Here is a 20,398-nt window from a genome sequence, read left to right as displayed (position 1 = left end):
CATGGCTCTGTGGTGCTGTTCACCCAGGTAGATCGTTTGGTCAACAAAACAAAAAATCAGATACTGGCTCTCCGCTTGCAGCCGCTCTCTCTTGCCTTTGTTGGCTGGGAGAGAGGCTCTTGGCCAGGCCAAAAGACGGGACCAGCTTCAGTTTTGAGTTCGGCGTGTGTTTTGCCAGTTTCGCTCGGCTCACCTCAGTCGCAAAGTACGTGTAACCAAAGATAGACGAGTCCGAGTTCCGATCCCAGTGGTCCCAAATCCGCTCAAAAGTTTTTCAGCAGCCGTAGGAACAGCCGCGAGCAACAACAATATATAGACATCATATCGCTGGCGGATTGCGGATGCGGATAGGGGGTCGTGGATGCGGAGCGTGGCTCGTAATGTCTGCCAAAGCGTAACGAAAATTTCCAGTGCTCAAGACAACAACATCGTATCATTAATGGCATTTTCTGTTTCGAGTTTGTGTGTGAAAAAAAAGTGCACAAAAGTGGCAACAACAACCGAAAAAAAAGTAATCAAGCAGCATGAAAATCTAAAAGGTATACAACAACGAAATTCCTGCCTTTTTTTGCTTATCGAAAATACCCAATCAAATAATTACAATTAATGGCGCAAATTACTCGAAAATAGAAATGTAAAAATTTAACAAAATATACCCGTGTATAGTGGAAAAATTGGCATTTACACACCTGCAACATTTGTTTGCTTTTGTGTTTGTGTCTACCTAGACGCTCGCAAGTGTGTGTACATAAAGATATAGCCGCGAATGTGTATGTTTGCCGTTGCATAGCTGTAAACCAGTTGCCAATTGCAACGTGTTTTTTGAGTTGTTGGTCCAAGACATAGCCAGCAAAAAATATATATAAAAATGTCTAGGAAAATTGTGAAGTTGTCATGGAAAACTCAAAGCGAATTAACAATTAATCAAGCAAAAAAAACTTTTTAAAAATTAATATTTGTTACCCACAATACATCTTCAACGTAAACTAAATAACTTATACTTGTAAGTGATAAAAGAAAAAACAAAAAATTTAACTTAAAATCATGTTTCAATCACGGAATTTTCCACAACCTTAACGACACAATAAAGTTTAGCAGCTTGACAAATTCATCTCAAGATAAATTGATATCAAAGCTACCATTTTATAGAACTGCTTGCGTGTTACCGCCGAAAAACACGTTCGAAACGAGTGTTAAAATGACAAAGAAGAAATCACAGAAATGAAATCGAACAAAAATAGGAGAAAAAAAAAAACAGAAACTAAGAACTAAAAAGACTTAACTCGGCTACGTTTTCGCCTTTTTTTGGCTAATAAAGCAATTTGATATCGTAAAGCAAAAAACACTGAGAACTACAACAGAGTGAGATCATGATTGCAATCGTAAAAGAGAAAGAGAGGGAGAGCAAAGCAGCAATACAGCAACAGAGAGAAAGAGTGTGGGAGAGAGTTAATTTAGTTTAAGCCAGGCCAAAAAATACATGGCAACGAAATAAATAAGCGAGCGATTCAGAATTTCCATTTGTCAATATAGCCCAGCAACAACAATAGGTAGCCCATATATCACTGTGTCCAGAATATATATAAATAAATTTAAATCGCTTATGGATCCAAGCTCAGCTGTGTGGAGGTGTAAGAAACAAAAAAGCGAAGTGAACAAAACAAAAAGCAGCAACCAATTTCGCAAAAAAGCTCGCCAAGCTGACAGAACGGCAAAATTTGAAGAGAGAGAGCCCGAGCGAAACGCTGACGTCGTTCAGCTTGTTTTAACTTTTGTTTTGAATTAAAAATGTTAATTAATTGATGATGGCTTATAGTTCTAAGAACTAACAAAGGGGGAGATAGACGTGTATAGGGATGTCCATAAAGTGGGAACCACAACTTATAATTAAGAGCTCAGCTTGCCATCAATGCTACACAGGCAAAAATAAGATATTATTTTACCTGAGATTAAAAGCTTAAACAAATTAATAAGTCTTATTTATATTTATATCCTTTCCTTACTATAAAAATATACATTTTTTAAACGTATTTATTATTTGATACACCTTTTAAAAAAGCAGCAGTCCGATTATTTTTTTCTGTGTACCTCATCTTCTTCTTGATGTTATGGGGCTTTGAGAAGGGTCACTCACAGCTCAAGGTAATCAAGGTTGATGATTGTTCAAGTTTTGTTTGTGTTTGGCCAAACAGACTTGCCCCTAATGACACCGAAATGAGAATCTTTATCTCTCTTTTAACGAAGTTATTACAATTTTTAAATTGAGAATGTTAATGTGCGCCTTAAATATACATACTTGTTGTTTAAAAATGCTTAAAAATTATCTTAGACTTTTTTTAAAATGAATTTACATTGTCGAAAGAATTCCTAACTATTCTTACTATTGCAAGAAATTAAAGTAATACTATAAAATATATATAAAAAACTAGTTTGCGGTATGCCCACAAGGATTTATTTAAATTTCGTTCAAACTTCGCTTACGATATTCAGTAGAATTTTTTTTGTTTTCCCCGTCGTAAACTCTATGGAACCACAAAACATCTGATCAGTTCTGCACTCTCTTCATCCGATTCTCTCAGAATTTTTTTTATCTTTCTCCAATTCTCCAGTACCTTCGGCAAGCCTCTAAATGTTGACGATATTCGCCTACCTGTTTTTGGTTTGTTTTGTTTTGTTTTGTTTTGTTTTCATTTCTTTGCCCAGGTATTGTCTGGCCAAACATTTTCCGCATTTTTTCATGTGTCTCTGAGCCAACTATTCAGAACACATAGGTAGCATGCCAGCCATCGAATGCGAACAGGTAGAAGCATAATCTAGCAAAAAAAACTGTGCTGTGCTGAAAAAAACTTTCATTAATGTTTTTGTTTTGCGTTAGCTAAATATTTCGAGACGATCCGCTATCTGTTGCCCAGAAAGAAGGGGTAACTGCGATTACGAGTCGTAAAAAAGAAATCCATCATTAGGTGCTGTCAACTCCGCTGTCGCTGTCACTTGTGTAGATTGGCACAGTGGGTTTGGAGAGCTTCTTCCTTTGGCCAAACTGCTTTGATATCGCAGAAAATGATTTTTGTCTGAAAGATAAACCATTTTTTACTGATAGAGTAGGATATATATAGATTATATAGGATATTGACTCACTAATGTAAAACACACACGAAATAAGAAAAAAATAATGACTTATTATTTTTTTTTTTTAAATTTGTTAGATTGTAAACGATATTATATTTTATTAGTATTTGAATGAGAAAAAAAAAATAGTTATTATCCCACTGTACCTGTGCAGCGAATATCGTAAATCAGTTGCGCGCCACGTTCAAACCGCATTCATTTTACTCCGGTGGCTTTGCCGCTCCACCGCGGCTTAGTTGTTGCTGGGCGGTCGATGGCGCTTGGTCTCCGCGGTCTTGGCTTCTAAGCCTCTGGAATGCCAACAATGTGCGGTGCGTTCGGTTTTGGTTCATTTTTTTTTATTTCAAACTTTTATTGACCGTTTCATTTACGGGTTGCTGCTGCTGCTGCTGCTGCTGCTACTGTCGCACTTTCCATTGAGTTGAAATGGTTTTCACCCGAATGTTTTGTCGCTTTCTTGTAGTTTGGTAACGAAATGGAAAAGAAAACTTGAAATTTGTGTCGATACGATTGCAAGTTTGGTCGCGTATCTTGCAGATACATCCGCTTGTCTGAGCAAATTGCACAACCCAAAAGAAATAAATAAGTAAACGCGTTACACGTGTCCCAAGTGCCCAAGTGTGTGTGTGTGAGTGTGTGTTCGAGTCTTTGTTCGCCGTTAGCTGTGCCAAGCCAAAATGCGCGTATCCGACAGATACCCGTCATCATCATCATTATTACCACCACAACCAGCACCATCGGCAATTGCATCGCACCAGATTTTGAGCAGCACGCACCTTGAAGTAATTGCAGCATCTGGCCATCGTCAACGCTGCGGAATATAATGAGTCAAAATGTGGCCGATAGTTTGGTGAGTAGCTAACCCATTATCTCGTACATGTACTTTACTATATGGTATATAGTAGTAAGCGTAGAAAGTAACAGGGAAATGCATAGAAAGTCATTTTGAAAGTATCTCGCTGAGCGGCGAACTTTGCGTGGAAGCTTTTGCCCAAGTCTGCTAATTACTTGGTCAAATATTTGGTCGACCATATCAACGCTAAGAAAAAACTGTGCCCTCAAGGGCTATACAATTTTTATTGAACGGATTTCGAAATTATCATCATTCACAACTTGAAACATTTTTAATATAATTAAGGCTAGGCATGATTTTTAATTAAAAAGTTTTCCTAATATAATTCAATAAATGGATTCAGCTTTTCCATATGACTAAAGTACTTTAAATGCACAATTTAAAAAATGACTAGTAATGATAATATTCAGGCTTCGATGAAACATTTTAAAATATTGCCGTCGTTTGTTAAAAACAATTTCTCATCGTTCCAATTCATTTTTGATAAACAAACGAGAATATATGTAAAAATATGTTACAAATAATTATCTTATCAGCTTATCGATATTTCCCGTTTTAAATAAAATGCAAATGGGAATTTGAAATATAATAATCAACTGACCCAATAAGAAGCCAATATTGACTTAATATATTTTAGTTGCTTTATGCAACAATCGATATCAGCATACATGTCACCTACCTTTGCCTTGAAACTTGTTGCATTCGCTAATTGATCAATTGACGTGCTTTCGGGGTCCAATGTTTATCCAATGTCTACAAGCGACAAACAAAACGGCAGACATCGTTTGATTGGCGCTTACGTAAATGTACGTTTTATTAATATTTTTGCTTATTGATTTCCCCGCCAACTTTCTTTAAGTCGTTACCAAATACCAGACAACATTCAGGTATTCCCATTTCCATAATTATGTCATTCCAGTTCACATGTTTGGCCGGGTGGTCAACTGATAGACCAAAAACTCAAACAAAGCAGGTGGGAAATTTATTTAAATTTCTTCTATGGCATTAATCAAAACCGTCAAGTCTTAAAGTTTTAAGGGGCTCATAAATTCCATTGATATATGCGTGAAGATAATGAAAACAAATGCTATTGTGGGGGTCAGTGTGAAGTTCGCCCTACAAAATACCAAAAAAATACTAGTTATTACCGAAAGAGAGCGGGTGAGAGAGTTCTGATGGGAACCAAACAACCCAGTCAATTGCTCATCAGAAAAAACATAAACAGAGCGAGAATGGTTGGAACAAGTAGGAATTATAAAGTATGGGTAACCCGACTAGAAGATACCTCGCAAATCCATTGAGTTTGTAAGCAATAGCAGCTGCGATTATAATATTTATATAAGCATATTATTTTTAAATCTTTTATACAACTAGGGATAATTTTAGCTATTTCCAGTACAGTGTTGAAATACGCATATAAAAAGGTATCAATAGAGATGTTCGGTTTAAAATTTGCTGAAAATAAATAAACAATCATGGCTAAAGATATATAGATGTATATAAAGTTCAATAAGATGTACAAATAATTCTCATTTAATAATAGCGGAGTTTTGTATTGGTTATTATTTTCTTTGTACATTATAAATATATTGAGAATTTAAGAACTATCTCCTTTTATCAATGTTTTTGCGTGTCACTAACATCTAAACAAAAACAATATACCCTTGTAATAGATGTAAAAACCATAGTGGGTGCTAGAAGTTCCCACGGTCCAAAGCTAGAATACCTGAGAGTACAACTCGAAGAGAGCACGCCGTGGATGCGCTCTCATCGCGGGGATGCTACAGTTACATCCATCAAATAAGAACATCCCCCGTTCTTAGTGGGAGAGAGTGGATCCCCAAGAGAGAGTGGGAGAGTAAGAGAGAGCCCCAGTGCAAAGCGAAGGGGTTTTTGAACAGTCGTTTGTTCTAAGCAGACAGAGTTCGTTTTCAACTGTTGTTGGCGGCGGTTGTGTCGCGTGTCTCTCTGCCCGAGAGATTTGTGTGTGTGTCTCGCGCGCGTTTTATACTCTCCCCCCTTTTCTAATTGGAGAAACCTCCGAATGTGAATTTTGTATAATGTTTTTGTAATTACATGGATGTCTCATGTTGAGATTTTCAGCCAAGCGAATGAAAATGCAAGCGGTATCCCGATTTTCGGTGTTTATATGTGTGCTATTGCAGCAGTAGCGAAAGAAAACGAAAAGGAAAAAGAGATAAAAGTGAAAATAAATAAATAGTGGGAGAGGCAAAAGGAGATTGCCCAGCAGACGTATAGACGTAGTGCAACGAACCCTTCTTCGCGGACCAAGGATTCACCACTTACCACTAACCAGTGAACAAATACCAACCACCCACCACCCCCACCACTATTGCTCCTGGGTGTGTTTCTGTGCGTCCCGTTGACTCATCGTTCCCAGGAAGCTGAACAACAGTATAGCGGGCAACCACACAGAAGCTCAGAAAAAAAAGAGCAGCAGGAATATCGATTTTACTTGCCTTTACCTACACTACCATCACCCACACCATCCATTGAACTGCACTTGGGTACAAAAAACAAAACACCAGAAGCCATTAAAGGAGACGTTCAAATTAAAGAAAACAAAAGAAACGGAGGATAACGGATAGGAAAAACATAGCAGTGCCTCATCAGGAAATCTCAGAAACATTTCTCAAGGAACAAAAGCCAATCTCAAATGGTAATCCATCAGGGCAGATAAAAAGGGGCGCGCTTAAGACCTCTGGTTTTTTTTACTGTCCTTACAGTGGTCATTCACAAAAATAAACCTTTAAGCAAAATTATTATGTTTATTAAATACGTTTCAATCCTTATGTTCAAAGTTAAAAACTTAAGGATAAGATAAAAATAATTGTAGTGAGACCACTGTAAGGGCGTGTTAGTTAGAGGTGGCTTATCTTTGCCCCTAAATCAACAATTTGAATAATTATCAATAGTGCGCACCCTTTCTTTGTCCAAGAATTTTTTGCCTTGCTTTGTACTTGATCTGGTTATGTGTAGAGAGTAATTACTGTATTATCTTAGTGTCGAATCACAGAGAAATGTCAACAACGATTATGTGTAAAAGGGCAATGGCATGGAAAATTTACGCCTTAGTGGAGTCTAGAAATAAAATATTTCTCTGGAAAAGGATTAGGGATCGATACAAGTTGGGGGATTTCCTTAATAAATTAATCATATGAGAAGTGACAGGCCAAGTTTTGTTTTTATGTTTTTGGGGATTTTAATAATTCAAGTTAATTGGCAAAAATGCGGTCTGGTAAATTCTGTTGTGTATGCTTACGTGTGGAATAATGCAGGTTTTTAATTTGAAACTTCTCAGAAATTTGAGGTTTTTTTAGCACAATAAAAACTAAAAATATATAATTTAAAAATGATTCATATGGGAGCTAGCCACATATTAATTAAGTTGCACTCTCAGTTTTGTTTTCGTGTATTTATCAACTATTTATGTGGGGAGAACCCCTCCAAACATTTATCAGTTTCCATTGTATGCAAAACAAAAGCTCCGCCTCTTCCTCTTCGCAGTGGAGAATGCATAAAAATAATTTACGTGGAGAGCTATGCTCAGTAGTGGCTCAAGCTTTGGTTCAAGTTGATATGTTTTTGTATTGTTTGTACATCATTTCTGCTGCCCGACGGATGTGGTTTGATAATACTCGAAAGAGCGGGACAGAAGCTGACTAGTGGGGACAGATAGTTACAGAAAAAGAAATGATTGCACTAAGCTAAGATATTATTGGTTTAATGTTATGAAGCAAGTTTTGAAACAGGATATGGTAGCGGTTGGATATAAAGGAAAATCAAGAGTGAAAGGAGTAGGTAGTTGTATTGGAAGAGTGCAATAAATCAATTTTTTTATTGCCTAAATCAACTTCGTAACATATGGACTTTTATTTCAAAAATTCAATATCGCATTTTTTTTTTTTAATTTTAATTTCAAACATGCAACATGACTATAAATTTGCTATAAATGTCTTAATTTCTTTTTGTGCATTGGGGGAGCAACAAATGTTGTCAAGCTGACTGCGTCGGATGCAGTCAGATGTAACTGACAGTCAGTCAGAGTCATTTAGCCAGTCAGTCATTCATTCAGAGATGACCGAGGGGAGAGTGGTGTTTAGTTTCAGTCGCTTTTTTCTTTGGCGTTTTCAATTTTGTTTTGCGCTGTTTTTTTGCCTCTGCTTCTGTTGCTGCAATTCACAAAACTCGTGCCAGGGGTCGTCGATTCAAAAATAGATATTTGTGCCTACACTTGCGGTCAAAATAAATGGCTTGCAATATTTTACAACATCAACGAAATGTTTGGGTAACATCAGCAACATAAATCTACTGCTCATTCAGTCACAAAAACTTTACAAATTCACTGGAAAATAAATACAAAATACCACGCTATTATTCATTTCGATAATGTAATATTAATTTCTATGATCTGAAAAAATTATTGCAAGATTAACAATTTATCTTTAAAAATCAATTAATTTGTACACTAGTTTTCAATAACAGCTATTATTATTATTTAAAACGCAATCCTATTATTTTGAAACAGCTGTATCCCTGTTTTTTTTAAAAACTCACCTCAATTGCAAAACCAATGGCCATTTGCATTGATTTTATTGTTAAACTCTCTTGTTTTATGGGCTTGTGGCTATTTTTGCAAAAATCTGTAATTGAGAAAACCCCCCGGCGAAAAACAGAAATTTCCACCCACACGCTTTTCTGGAGGAAAGGTCACCTGCTCTATATATAGACAGATGATGTGGGCCGCCCCAATCAGCCGACCCATCATACTTGGATGTTATTTCTTTATAATTAAGGAGCTTGTATACACAAACACGAAGATGTTTGACAATTGCCCGTTTGCCATTATAATACTACAATATTTCATCACTTAATGAGCTTTATTTCTGCCGCTGTTTTTTTCCTGAGTTGGGTATTTTCTGATGAATCATTCGGACTGAAAAGGTAAAAAACTCAGCCGTATGCAAATGGCGTTCCTCCCAGAGTCGTGTTCTGTTTCGGTCTCGGTCTCGTTTGGCATACGTTGTAATAATAATCGTGAATGAAATGAGTGTGTTCAGGTTGTGGGGCTTGGTACGAATCGAGTGCAATATATGTGCATATTGATTAGACGAAGGCATCTCAAACAAAACAATTACAAATACGTATGTATGTATGTATGGGCATATATGGGTCTGGTTTGTTGGTTCTGATACTTTGAAGGATTTCTTCTAATCAGTTCTGGCCTCAAAGTTCGACTTGAAGAAGCTTTGTTATTTTTGCTGGCATATTTTGTTATCGCTTGAGCCTTGGAATATTTTAATATTTCATGATAATTAATATGCAATCTCCAGGGTAAACGTTGCTAATGTTTATAAAATTGTTGAGGTATTGAAAAATTATAGCTGAGAAATGTTTTAGTGGGAAAATTATAGTTTTGAAGGTTAAATTTTAATATTTTCAATGGGTTTGTGGAAGTACTTCATTGTAAGCTTGTAAGACAGGCAGCAAATAGTTCGCTATTTAATTTTAATTTTAATAATTTTGTTTTTTTACCTTATTGCAAAATAACTTAACGGTACTTTCAAATCGACATGCATATTTTATGCTTCAGGAAAAAAGAAAAATAATTGAAATATAAATTATCATCTTAAATTGCTTCACTGCACAAAACAAATGAATCAAATAAATTTCTATCCACAATTCACGTATAATTCATGCTCGAATTAGAAGCTTTGTTCAGTTTGCATCTAGTTTATGGCTTTGCTCCGGAAAAAAAATCCTAGACCTCCCAAAATGAATGACGCATGCTGGACGAACGTGCCTCAATTATTGGGTGGCTTTCGTATGTGTGTTATTATATTTGATTGTTCTCGATTTAATTTTCGTGATGCGTATTTGATTGTTTGGTCTTCGATGCATTTCTTGGTAATTCAATTTCACACTTGGCCACGCGCGGCACGTTCCAGATCCGAGACCTCTGGACCCGACCATTTTTCCCATTCCCATTCCCCACTCGCATGACCAACCGCTGACCTCTCTTTCTGAATAATGTGTTTGTTTCCTAGCCGAGATAAACTGGCTCAAAGACCTTTCAAACCAGATGACATTTCTCTTCGCACGAATTTGGCCAGAAACAAGTTATGTAATTGGCAATGGGGCCGGGCCGGGCTGTAATTGAGCAAAACTGCAAAATGGTCGGAGTTGGCCTGAATTTATGGCTAAACTCAACATGAAATGGGCTGGGCCAGTTCATCTCCGGCGAGCTAAATGCCATAAAACTGATGGAGAAAAGGAAAGCGCAACGCAGTTTCCACACCAAAAACAAGAAAATATTTATCTAGGCAAAATATTGCAGAGTTTCTATTGAATTGAGCGAAGTGTACATACTCTTTTGGGAAAGAAATTGAAGCAGCAAGTTATATATATATATTTATGATTGAAACTTTTATTTTTTAAAGCAGTTTGGATATTCTTTTTCTAATATAACTCAACTCATTTTCATTGATTAGAACTCCTTTTTAAGTATTAAAAATTTAAAATCTATTTAAATTCCGGGATCTTGTCTTGATTTTGACTTTTTCTGTGTGGAAACTTTTCCAGACTTTTCATCTTTGTTAGAGTATTTTCGGAAGAACATTTCCCTGGTGAAACCTGTGCGCAGCTGTCAATGGACGTGAAATACTAAGCCCCAAAATCAACAAAAACAAACTAGCTGCCCGTAATAACTTCCTGGTAAAAGTTGAACACATCTTGGAATGGGGTGCCTCAATGATCATACTTGGGATGTGGATGTTGTTTACGATTATAGGCCGGGATGAACAATGCGCCTAACCCAATATGAAAATGCTAAACAACAACAATTACCCGTAAATTTTTCCTCAGGGAAATGGCGGTTTCGTATGGGGGTTCGGGGGGTAAACGCTTCCCATTTAGCCAAATTTGGAGGGGATGAGTGCGTAGTGAGCGCCACTTGAAGTACAAAAGTCGCTTGTCAAAAATACACTTTTCGTTTGTTTGTTTGCTGTGTGTTGTTTTTTTTTTTTGTCTATTTTTGGGTATTTTTTTTTTTAATGTGAGTAGCTCATAAACATCAAATACAGCTGAACAATGCGAGTGGATTGTGTGCTGTGTGTGTGTGTGTGAGTGTGAGTGTGTATCTTTGGAGTCAAATCGTAGCCAAGGTCAGGGGCTCTGTGAACGAACTGAGAAGACAGCTCAAGTGGGTTGAGGGTCGCAGTCAATCAATGAACCACAGCCCGCGACCAAGATCAAGTACAAAGCAACCCCTTCAGAGTTTAACACCCCCCCCCAAAAAAAAAAAAAAAACTATATTAGTTCAAACCAAAGCATCCCATCCCGAAATAACTTGCAGAATTTCACAAGTCGAGCCAATTGCAAATGCCCGCATAGCCAAAAGCACCAGCAGAAGCCCGCTCTCATCAAGAGTCACACGTGCGCCTATCAGCTGCAGGATCTGGCAGGATATAACCAAGCTCTAATGCCGCCGCTGGACAACACGGACTTAAGCAGTGCCTGGCGGCAGGTGAACAACAACACCACCAGCCAGTCCTGCGCCTACCATCAGCAGCAGGATACCAAGGACACCAAGAGGCCATATCACCATCACACCTGTCCAAGGCAGCGGAAAAAGCCAGCTCACATGTGCCAGCAGCACCAGCAGCACCAGCAGCACCAGCAGCAGGAGCCCCAGCAGCGCCGATCTCGATCCGCATCGGCCAAGCCGCGGAGGAACAGTTCCTATCACTCCTATGACGACCTGGATGTCTCCTCGGCGGTCCTCAATGCGGAACGCAAGGTGGTGGCCAGCTTGAAGTACCTCTGTGCCTGCACGGGCGCCACCCTAAGGAATCTCTCCAAGAAGACCAAAGATTTGCACGCCAAAAACTATACCTACACAAAGGTAAATTGGGGGTCTATAAGAGATAACTCATTTACTATGTTATCGGACCTAACTATATATATAAACTGATCATTTTTAATATAGGCTTACAGCAAATGCCTGACGAAAATTATATAAACTCAAAATATTATTGCCGCATAACTACCGTATTATAATTTTTGATATTGCAAAATTAATTTTCTTCTTTTTTATGTTACTCCCAAAAACGGAATGTTTTCCATTTAGGGCATGGTTATCATAAAGTTGAAGGATATTTTAATTGAGTCATTATTAAGATTTGAAAGTAGCTAAAACATAATTTAAAAAATAAAAAAAAATTATTAAAGCTTACAATTTATTATCTTAATCAAGCTAGCTTTTCTAGACGAAAATAAACTAACAAAGTCACCCAGCTGGAAATTAATTTTTTGGATTTTATTTATAACAACATTTATATTGAATATTTTAACCACATCTTACGAAAATATAGGTTTGCACTTTAATGTCTTTCAAGAGTATTAAATTATATGACTGTATTTTTTTAGCTATGTAATTTTGCACCAGTTTTTGTCTACTCTTTTGCTTTATACGGTGTGAGACACTCGTTAAGTTGGAGCCACCTGAGTCACATCCGGCTTAATTATGTTTACCCAATTGATTGTCTAATTGACACTAATTAATTGCTTGAGTTGCACGCAAGAATTTAAGGCGCTGAGGCAATAGACTGTTAATTGAAGCGAAATTACTCTGGCAATTTATCTGTTGATGGCTGGTTTTGCTTTCAATGCTTTTGCTTTTAAATGTCTAGTATTATTTTATTTCATCTAAGAACTTAGTAGATTTAAAACAAATTTAGGTTTTTAGTTTTTTTTTTTTGCAACGCCAAATCATTGTGTGATAGCCAAACATATGACCTAATTGTCTTTGAACTTGAACTTGGTGATAATAATAGACCAGTGAGATTCAGAGGCGGAAGTAAATAAATGAAATTGGCGCACAGCAACGTTTAATCTTATTTTCAGATAAAATTTCAAGCTTAATATCAACTTAAAGCAAAAATGTTATTCCATTGTCTTTAAAGAATGAAATCAGGAAATCAGGACAATGCTGAACCAATGACTCAATTATGAGTTTACCAATCAAAATTTCCGCTTGCAGCCAATAAATCAATGTCCATTTAAACATGATTTACTACCGAATTTATGCCTTTAAATCATTTTTAAGTAGCAGTACTAGTATTTTCTTCAGTTTTGACGCAAATTGGGAATTGAACTGAGCTGCCATAATGCGTCATTAATTAAACAGCAAAAACAAATGAACCCAGCAGCTCGTATAAGGCATTCCAAACAAAAAATGCCAAATAAATAACAAATAAATTAAATAAATACGTATAAGCTATACATATGTATGTTAATATGTGCGTATTCCACAATGCGAATCAAGAACAGCGGCAAAAGTTTTTTTGGCAGATGCCGCTAAGGAAAAGTCGCTGCCGGCGCCGATGATCGTGAATCGGAATTGATTAAATGTTGCCTTCACATTGTATATATATGCATATGCATATATCTACGTATGCTTAATGGATTGGGGAAGGGGAAATGTGTGTAAATCAGCCAGCCGAAAAATTAAACAGAGAGCAGCAATTAAGCTCAAGCATGCTACAATTAGATAAAAACAATTGCAATTTTGCTTCTTATGTTTTCGGATTTTAAGCAGGAAGCAGCAGTCAAGCATCCATTTTCCCATCTGTTGTTATTGAATTCGATTTTAGCGGGGGTCGTTTTAATCGTTGCCTAAATTTTTTTAAGTGCAAATGGATCGCACAGTTTTAACCCAGCCCCATTTTGGAATGCCCTTACATTGCCACATCGTGTCTTCTATTTTTGCAAGGCCATTTGGAAATGTTTCAGCTGCTTCCATATCCATCTCGGAATGTATGCACAATTTCACAAAACAACTAATCGCCCGCTTGCCTGCCACTTAACACCATGAGAAGAAGTGTGTACTCATTTTGTAGTTCCATGTTTTTACGAAATATTAAAGTACTTCCAAAAAAACATTACGAAATGCTGGCGAAGTGAACTAAACATTTGTACAAATTGGTTCGCCTTTGTTTGGTGTAATCAAAGCGCATGCGGGCAATTAATTGGATCAACATGAAATTCGTGTCTGTCTGTCTAGGATGGATGACCCCATGTTCGTGTGGTGTGTGGTGTGTGGTGTGTGGTGTGTGGAGCGTGTGTGTGGATTTTTCTGGACGAACCTCCCCCCCCATTTCGAACCCACATCAAATCATGTTTATGTTTTCGCATTCCCTTTGCGCTTCTTATTTAGGGTCAGCTGGATATTGTTGATGTTGTCGCCCTATCTGCACAGTAAAAAAGAATTTTTTCTTATAATTAAATTTCTTAAAAAAGATTTTTATATATTAAATACCGATTTCCTAATGTCTTGTTAAGGCTTAGAGAATGATAACCTGAAGTCAAATTGTTAAGGAACAGATTTTAGCCTTCTATATGTGATTTTAATGCAATATTCCAAAAATTGTCTCTAGTTAAGAGCTTTCAGTAAGACAAAGTTTTATACAAAGTTAACTTAATGTCTGTTAACAAGACATTGAGAAATCAGGAGTTGAAAACCTTACATTTATTGTGCAATAGCTGTAGATAAGGGCTTTTTAATTGATTTAAGTAGCTTAAGGAATTGTGGTTCTTTTTTCTCGGTGTGGGAAAATCTTTTTATGGCGACTTCTGTTAATCCACGGTTTTGTTGTAACTTTTGTTGCTGTTTAGCTGTTTATTATTATGGGGCGGGGGGCGCCAACACCCTCAAACTTTGCGTGCCTTTCCCTCCGTGGTTGCTGTTGTTGCTCGTTTATTCATTCAGTTCTCGTTTAATGCTTTTTCACGCCTTTGGCATGACTGCGAGTAAATTTCAATTTAAATACTTATGCACTCGTTTATGTGGGCCTGTCTTTGTGTGGTATTTACATAGTTTTTACATAAACACAAAGGGTATTTGGAAAGCGCTGCCTTTGTTTGTTGCATGATTTTCTAATTAGAATTTTAATGCTTCGCCGTTGATTAAACGAAAATATGTTTGGCATTTTCCGGGCTCATAAAGCCTTGGGAAACAAGTGGTATAAATACATAAATAATTGCGTTGGAAACTCAATTTTTCTTATAAAAAGACATCTTGTCTGTAAGTTTTAATACGCGACATAGGATTCCATTTTGAAATTGCATAACTTTTTATGTTAATTTAAATATGTTTTTCATTTCCAATTAGGTCAAACAAATTCTAAGACATTTTCATTTTCATCTCTTTTGAAATTCATTTAGTTTTGCTCTATCCAACAAATTAGCAAAGAATTTGTGTTTCAATTAAAATACCACGACTAGACAAGAACAAATGTTGTTTGGGCCTTAACATTGCCAAAGATGCCACACGAAACGGAAATGGAAATGGAAATGCCAGACAACCGAATTTCCACAAAAACAAACAATTTTCTGATTCAAAACAATTTGCCAAAATCTTAGGACATAATGTTTATATTGGGAATATTCAAAAATTGTTGAACTCGTATTAAGGGGAAATAAATTAAAAATACGTCGGATATTCTATCTAAAAATAGGTGTATGATACATTTGATTGCCTATACAATTAGCCGTGATCTTTGGCTTTGACACAGATTTTAAAAATTGTATAAATATCTATTAATTATTTATCGAATGTTCGTGGTCTATTTTTAGATGTTCGTTTCTTATTTTATTTTCTTTAATCCGTAGATATAAAATACTCAATAGTAAATAGTGGTGTGTTCGATGATATCTGAAAGGGAAGACATTTTATCACACCAATTATTAATAAAAATCAATGATTAATATGTGCAATCAGTTTTGGCATTGTCACAAAGTTCCATTCCACACAAAGTTCAGGGATTAAAATTTTCTTTAAGTTGCAAAATGTATCAAATGCAAACAAGACCTCTGAAAATAATTAACTTTCTTTTTTCATTATTTTACAGCCCACGTGGCGCCTTTGGGGCGAAGAGCACGAAAAGAATGCAATTTTCACCGTCTACCTGAAGAAAGTGCGATATCACCGACCCACGCCCACGGCCAGCAATGTAAGTTATTATTAAAGTCAATTATTTTTACGGATAAAATCGAAAGCTTAGTAAACGATGTTTAAAATAATATCTATTCACTTTAACATAACAGAATTTAAAGCTAATTGTAGTTTTTAAATAATTTTAATAAAAATATAAGTAATAATAAATAATAATTATACTAACATACATCAAAATGTATTTCCAAAATATTATATATTTGTATTTGTTTTTGTACTGTATAATGTATACCCAACATAAATGAGATTTCAATGTTGTCGGAAATGCATTTTTTATATTTTAAATTAGAAGTTTATATCTTAAAAATATTGCTGATAAGTTGTTGTTTTGTCTATATATAAAGTACATTTTTCAAACTAGATAGATAAAATAAATGACTAATTTGAATGTAAATTTTCCTCTGTGCAGGACTCAGATGATGAGATTTCCCATCTGGAGTGGGAGACAGTGCGAGTGCGCTTTGTGAAGGCGGCCACCTTGGCCCGATTGGTGGAGGCCCTGGCCACCGACGATGGGGAGCTGGAGTCCACCTTCATCAACGTCTTCCTGTCCACCTACCGCACCTTCTCCACGCCCAAGCAGGTGCTCAGTCTGCTGACGCAGCGCTACGATGCGCTGCACGAGAAGCATCTGGAGGAGTTGGAGCAGGCGCAGCAGAATGGCCAGGTTATGGATCCGGCCTATGATCCGCATGCCTCCATCCACGAGCAGCACAAGAAAACTCTAGTCTCGGCGCTGCACGTCTGGCTGGATGGATTTCCGGAGGATTGGCACGAGGAAAACCTGCAGCAGGTAGGGGAATGGCATATAAAACGTTTAAAAGTTGGTTTTAATGATTGAATATTCGTACAAAACAGATATTGGCCTTTGCCATGAAGCGACTGAAACGATCGGATTTGCACATCAAGGTGCTGAATCGTCTGGAGCGTCTCATCCGGCAGTCTGTCTATGGAAATGGTGGCGGAGGAGGAGGAGGCGGTGGCTCGGAGGGCAATGGTTTGTCTTGGCTTTCGGCCGCCGGTTCGCAGCAGATGCAGCAGTTTATGATACCCACGCACTACGGCTCATCGTACGACCTCACGGATCAGTTCAACGGCCTGTATCTCTCGCCAATGGGTCACGGGCCCATCTATCGTGGACCCACCCACTTTCTGCAGGCCTTCCGCTTTCCCCACGTGCCCATCCGACATTTTGCCGAGCAGTTGACCCGCATGGACACGGAATTGTTCAAGCGACTGATTCCGCACCAATGCCTTGGGCACACGTGGGCCAGAAGGGATAGTGGAGGATCGGAGACTGTGGTGGCCACCATTAACCAATTTAATGCGGTGCTCTTCCGGGTGGTCTCCAGCATCCTGATCGATCGTCTGAAGCCTCAGGTGTGTGAACTTGGAACTTTGTTGCCATTGAATTGTATAAGAAATCTAAATTAATTTCTCATATTTATTTTTTATTATTTTGTATTACCATATAGGAGCGCGCTCTGAACATTTCACGTTGGATTGACATTGCCCAGGAGCTGCGCATGCTCAAGAACTTTAGTTCGCTCAAGGCCATTATTTCGGCTCTAAATTCCAATTCCATATACCGCCTCTCCAAGATCTGGGAAGTGCTGCCTAAAGAAAGGGTAAGTTTTGGCTTTATACATATTCAGAAAACAATAATAATTAATTCTTAATATTAATTATCTCACAGATGGAAGTCTTTACGGAGCTGGCGAGGATTTGCTCGGAGGACAACAATGCGTGGACTCTGCGAGAGGTACTGAAACGCGAGGGAACGGCTAAGAATCCCGAATCCAATCCGGGCAGTGATCAGAGCGATCGGCATCTGCAGAAGCTAATCCTGAATTTGGGCACACAGACGTCACACGGAACGATACCCTATCTGGGTACATTCCTCACCGATCTGACCATGATCCATACAGCCAATCCGGACTACCTCACCGAAAATAAGCTCATCAACTTCGACAAGAAGCGCAAGGAGTTCGAGGTGCTGGCGCAGATTAAGTTGCTCCAGGGAGCAGCCAACACGTATAATCTCCAGGGTGATGCCCTCTTCGATCATTGGTTTAACTCAATGCCAGTGCTTGATGAACGGGAGGCATTCGAGCTGAGTTGCCGACTGGAAGCACCACCGCCGGCGCCACGTAAATCGGTGGTCAGCACAAACACCTCGTTAACCAACACGACCGCCTCGTCGACGGCTTCGATTATAGGCCACCGGAAGACTGACTCCATACACTCCAACTCGAGCAGCGGGGCGGGATCGCAGTTCTACTGCGAACTGAACAGCAGTACCAGCTCCAGGCACAACTCACTGGATCGGGATGCCCACCATCAGCACGCCTCCCTGATGTCCGCCTCGAGTAGTGTGTCCAATCTGTCGTTGGACTCCAGTAACTCTGGCGGACGACAGTCCGGCAAGCTGACGCACTCGCAGTCCATGGGGAATGGACTTAAATCTCATGGCAATGGCACCACTAATGGTGGATCGCCGCACATCAATGCCCAGCTGGTTCAGCCAACGGGTGGAACTCCTCAGTCCGCACCGGATTTCTACATCATCCGGGTGACCTACGAAACGGACAACATTGAGCTGGACGGGATTGTGCTGTACAAGAGCATTATGCTGGGGAATAACGAGCGTACGCCACAGGTCATCCGCAATGCTATGCTTAAATTGGGCCTGGAAGATGATCCAGATAGATTTACACTGGCGCAGGTGTTACCGGATAAAGAACTCGTAATGCCGAAGAATGCCAATGTCTACTATGCGGTGAACACGAACTACAACCTCAACTTTATCCTGAGACCGCGAAAGGAAGAGGGCGTGGCCGGTAGCTAGTCCACGGCCGTGCCCCTGTCCCAATTGTGGTGTCTGGGATACGAGGGCGAAGAATAAGGATTAGGGATCACATTTTTGGGGGGGAAAATTGTATATAGCTAGAGCTTGACTCGCCCATGACAAAACTGGATATACCAATTTCTATTTAGGTTCATTATTCGTTTAAGTTATTTATTGATTGAAGAAAAGGAATAGTAGAAGAAATGAATTCGATTAGTTCGATTACCGATTATTTCGATTAGTATCTAGATTCAAACCTGTCAATTAGAACTTAGCAAACTTTTGTAATCTCTGTTTTTTCCCAGGCCTAGAGTTCGTTGTATAAGTTTATTGAAAAACCAACCCAAAACATATAGTATATAGAGACTCTACTGGAATATTTGCTGATATTTACACATACACATATATTACGTATATATACTTATATACAACAATTGATATTCTAAATGTGGTACAATAATTTGGGATCTTGAAACGGATATTAAGTTGGTTTAAGGTTCCTCCTTGTCTATGTACTTTACTTTGAGGACTTTCCACACACAAACAACTAAGCATATTTGTATAGATGTTTTTACCCACTGTACGTGTATTATAAATACAAAATTAGGGATAAGTACTATTTGTAACTGTTTACGAACAGAGTGCACAAAACAAATAATGATTTATCGATAACTTTAGCCTGTTAAGAAATTGTAATTCTGATTTTGTAAGTTATCTACACTGAAAAGTAAAGAGAAAATGAAACAATTATACTTGTATGGTATACACTAAGAATCAACTTCGATTTATACATATTAAATATGATAGCTATTTAAATGCAAAATGAAGTAAACAAAAGAAGAAAAACAGAGTAATATTGTAAATATATAAATGAAATGCGATAATTTGTGTTCTTCTGCGAAATAAATTGTACCAAAACAAAACAATGGTTTGAGTTCTTAAATTACTATAAAAATTATATTCAAAGTAAGTAAAAATGCACTTTATAGAGAATTAATTTGAGTTTTCTTTTCCTTCCTGTCAACTGAAATATAGAAAATATTTGATGCACAATCGATTTTAAAGGATTTTCTGATGGGACTAAATAGATTCCTAAAATCTAGCCAGCCCATCTCCTCAGAAAATTTGTCATTCCATTTAAGGTATTAGTGATAAAACACAAAAGATTCCCAACTTTGATTAGCCCGGCTTGGCAATGTCGAAACTTAGCCCCCAACAAGTCAACAGCAAAAGTTTAACCCATTTCGATGTGAAAGGCAAAGAAGGATGGAAAGTGGAAAAATCTGATTATCAAGCAGGCGATGCCAAGAGAACTTGGCCAAGGCTTCAAACCAAATCAGCATCCACAAGGCTGAAGGCTGAAGGAAAGGGGTTAGAATAAAGGACCAAGTTAGCGGGTCAAAACATCTCATTACATTTGCAGGCTGAAACACACACACACACACAAAACACAACCAAGAATAAGGCAGTAAAACTGAAATAAATTACTTTTTTGGCTTTTTAACAACTTTTGGCCGAAAACGAAAACAAGTTG

The 20,398-nt window shown here is 37.9% G+C and overlaps 1 protein-coding gene across 3 annotated transcripts; it reads left to right on the top strand.

Annotated features, from left to right (window-relative positions):
* The first annotated feature begins 191 nt into the window (after positions 1 to 191).
* On the top strand, positions 192 to 19,790 carry LOC108146772 (ral guanine nucleotide dissociation stimulator-like 1). 3 transcript variants are annotated; one of them, XM_041707908.1, is made up of 7 exons: positions 192 to 539; positions 3,667 to 3,979; positions 15,913 to 16,014; positions 16,426 to 16,809; positions 16,875 to 17,396; positions 17,492 to 17,644; positions 17,713 to 19,790. In XM_041707908.1, exons 2-7 carry the CDS (start codon positions 3,953 to 3,955, stop codon positions 18,862 to 18,864), a joined length of 2,340 nt encoding a protein of 779 aa, XP_041563842.1. In that variant the 5' UTR covers positions 192 to 539; positions 3,667 to 3,952; the 3' UTR covers positions 18,865 to 19,790. The 3 variants fall into 3 exon arrangements, with proteins under 3 accessions (XP_041563842.1, XP_017128401.1, XP_041563841.1); XM_017272912.2 differs by having other exon boundaries at positions 3,593 to 3,979; XM_041707907.1 differs by lacking the exons at positions 192 to 539; positions 3,667 to 3,979 and adding exons at positions 5,900 to 6,662; positions 11,358 to 11,906.
* Positions 19,791 to 20,398: the final 608 nt, after the last annotated feature.

The sequence above is a fragment of the Drosophila elegans genome, unplaced genomic scaffold (genome assembly GCF_018152505.1).
Source record: "Drosophila elegans isolate 14027-0461.03 unplaced genomic scaffold, ASM1815250v1 contig_208, whole genome shotgun sequence".
Classification (NCBI taxonomy): Eukaryota; Metazoa; Arthropoda; class Insecta; order Diptera; family Drosophilidae; genus Drosophila; species Drosophila elegans.
The sequence above is the reverse complement of the archived record's forward strand: the minus strand, read 5'-3'. Positions and strand labels throughout refer to the sequence as shown.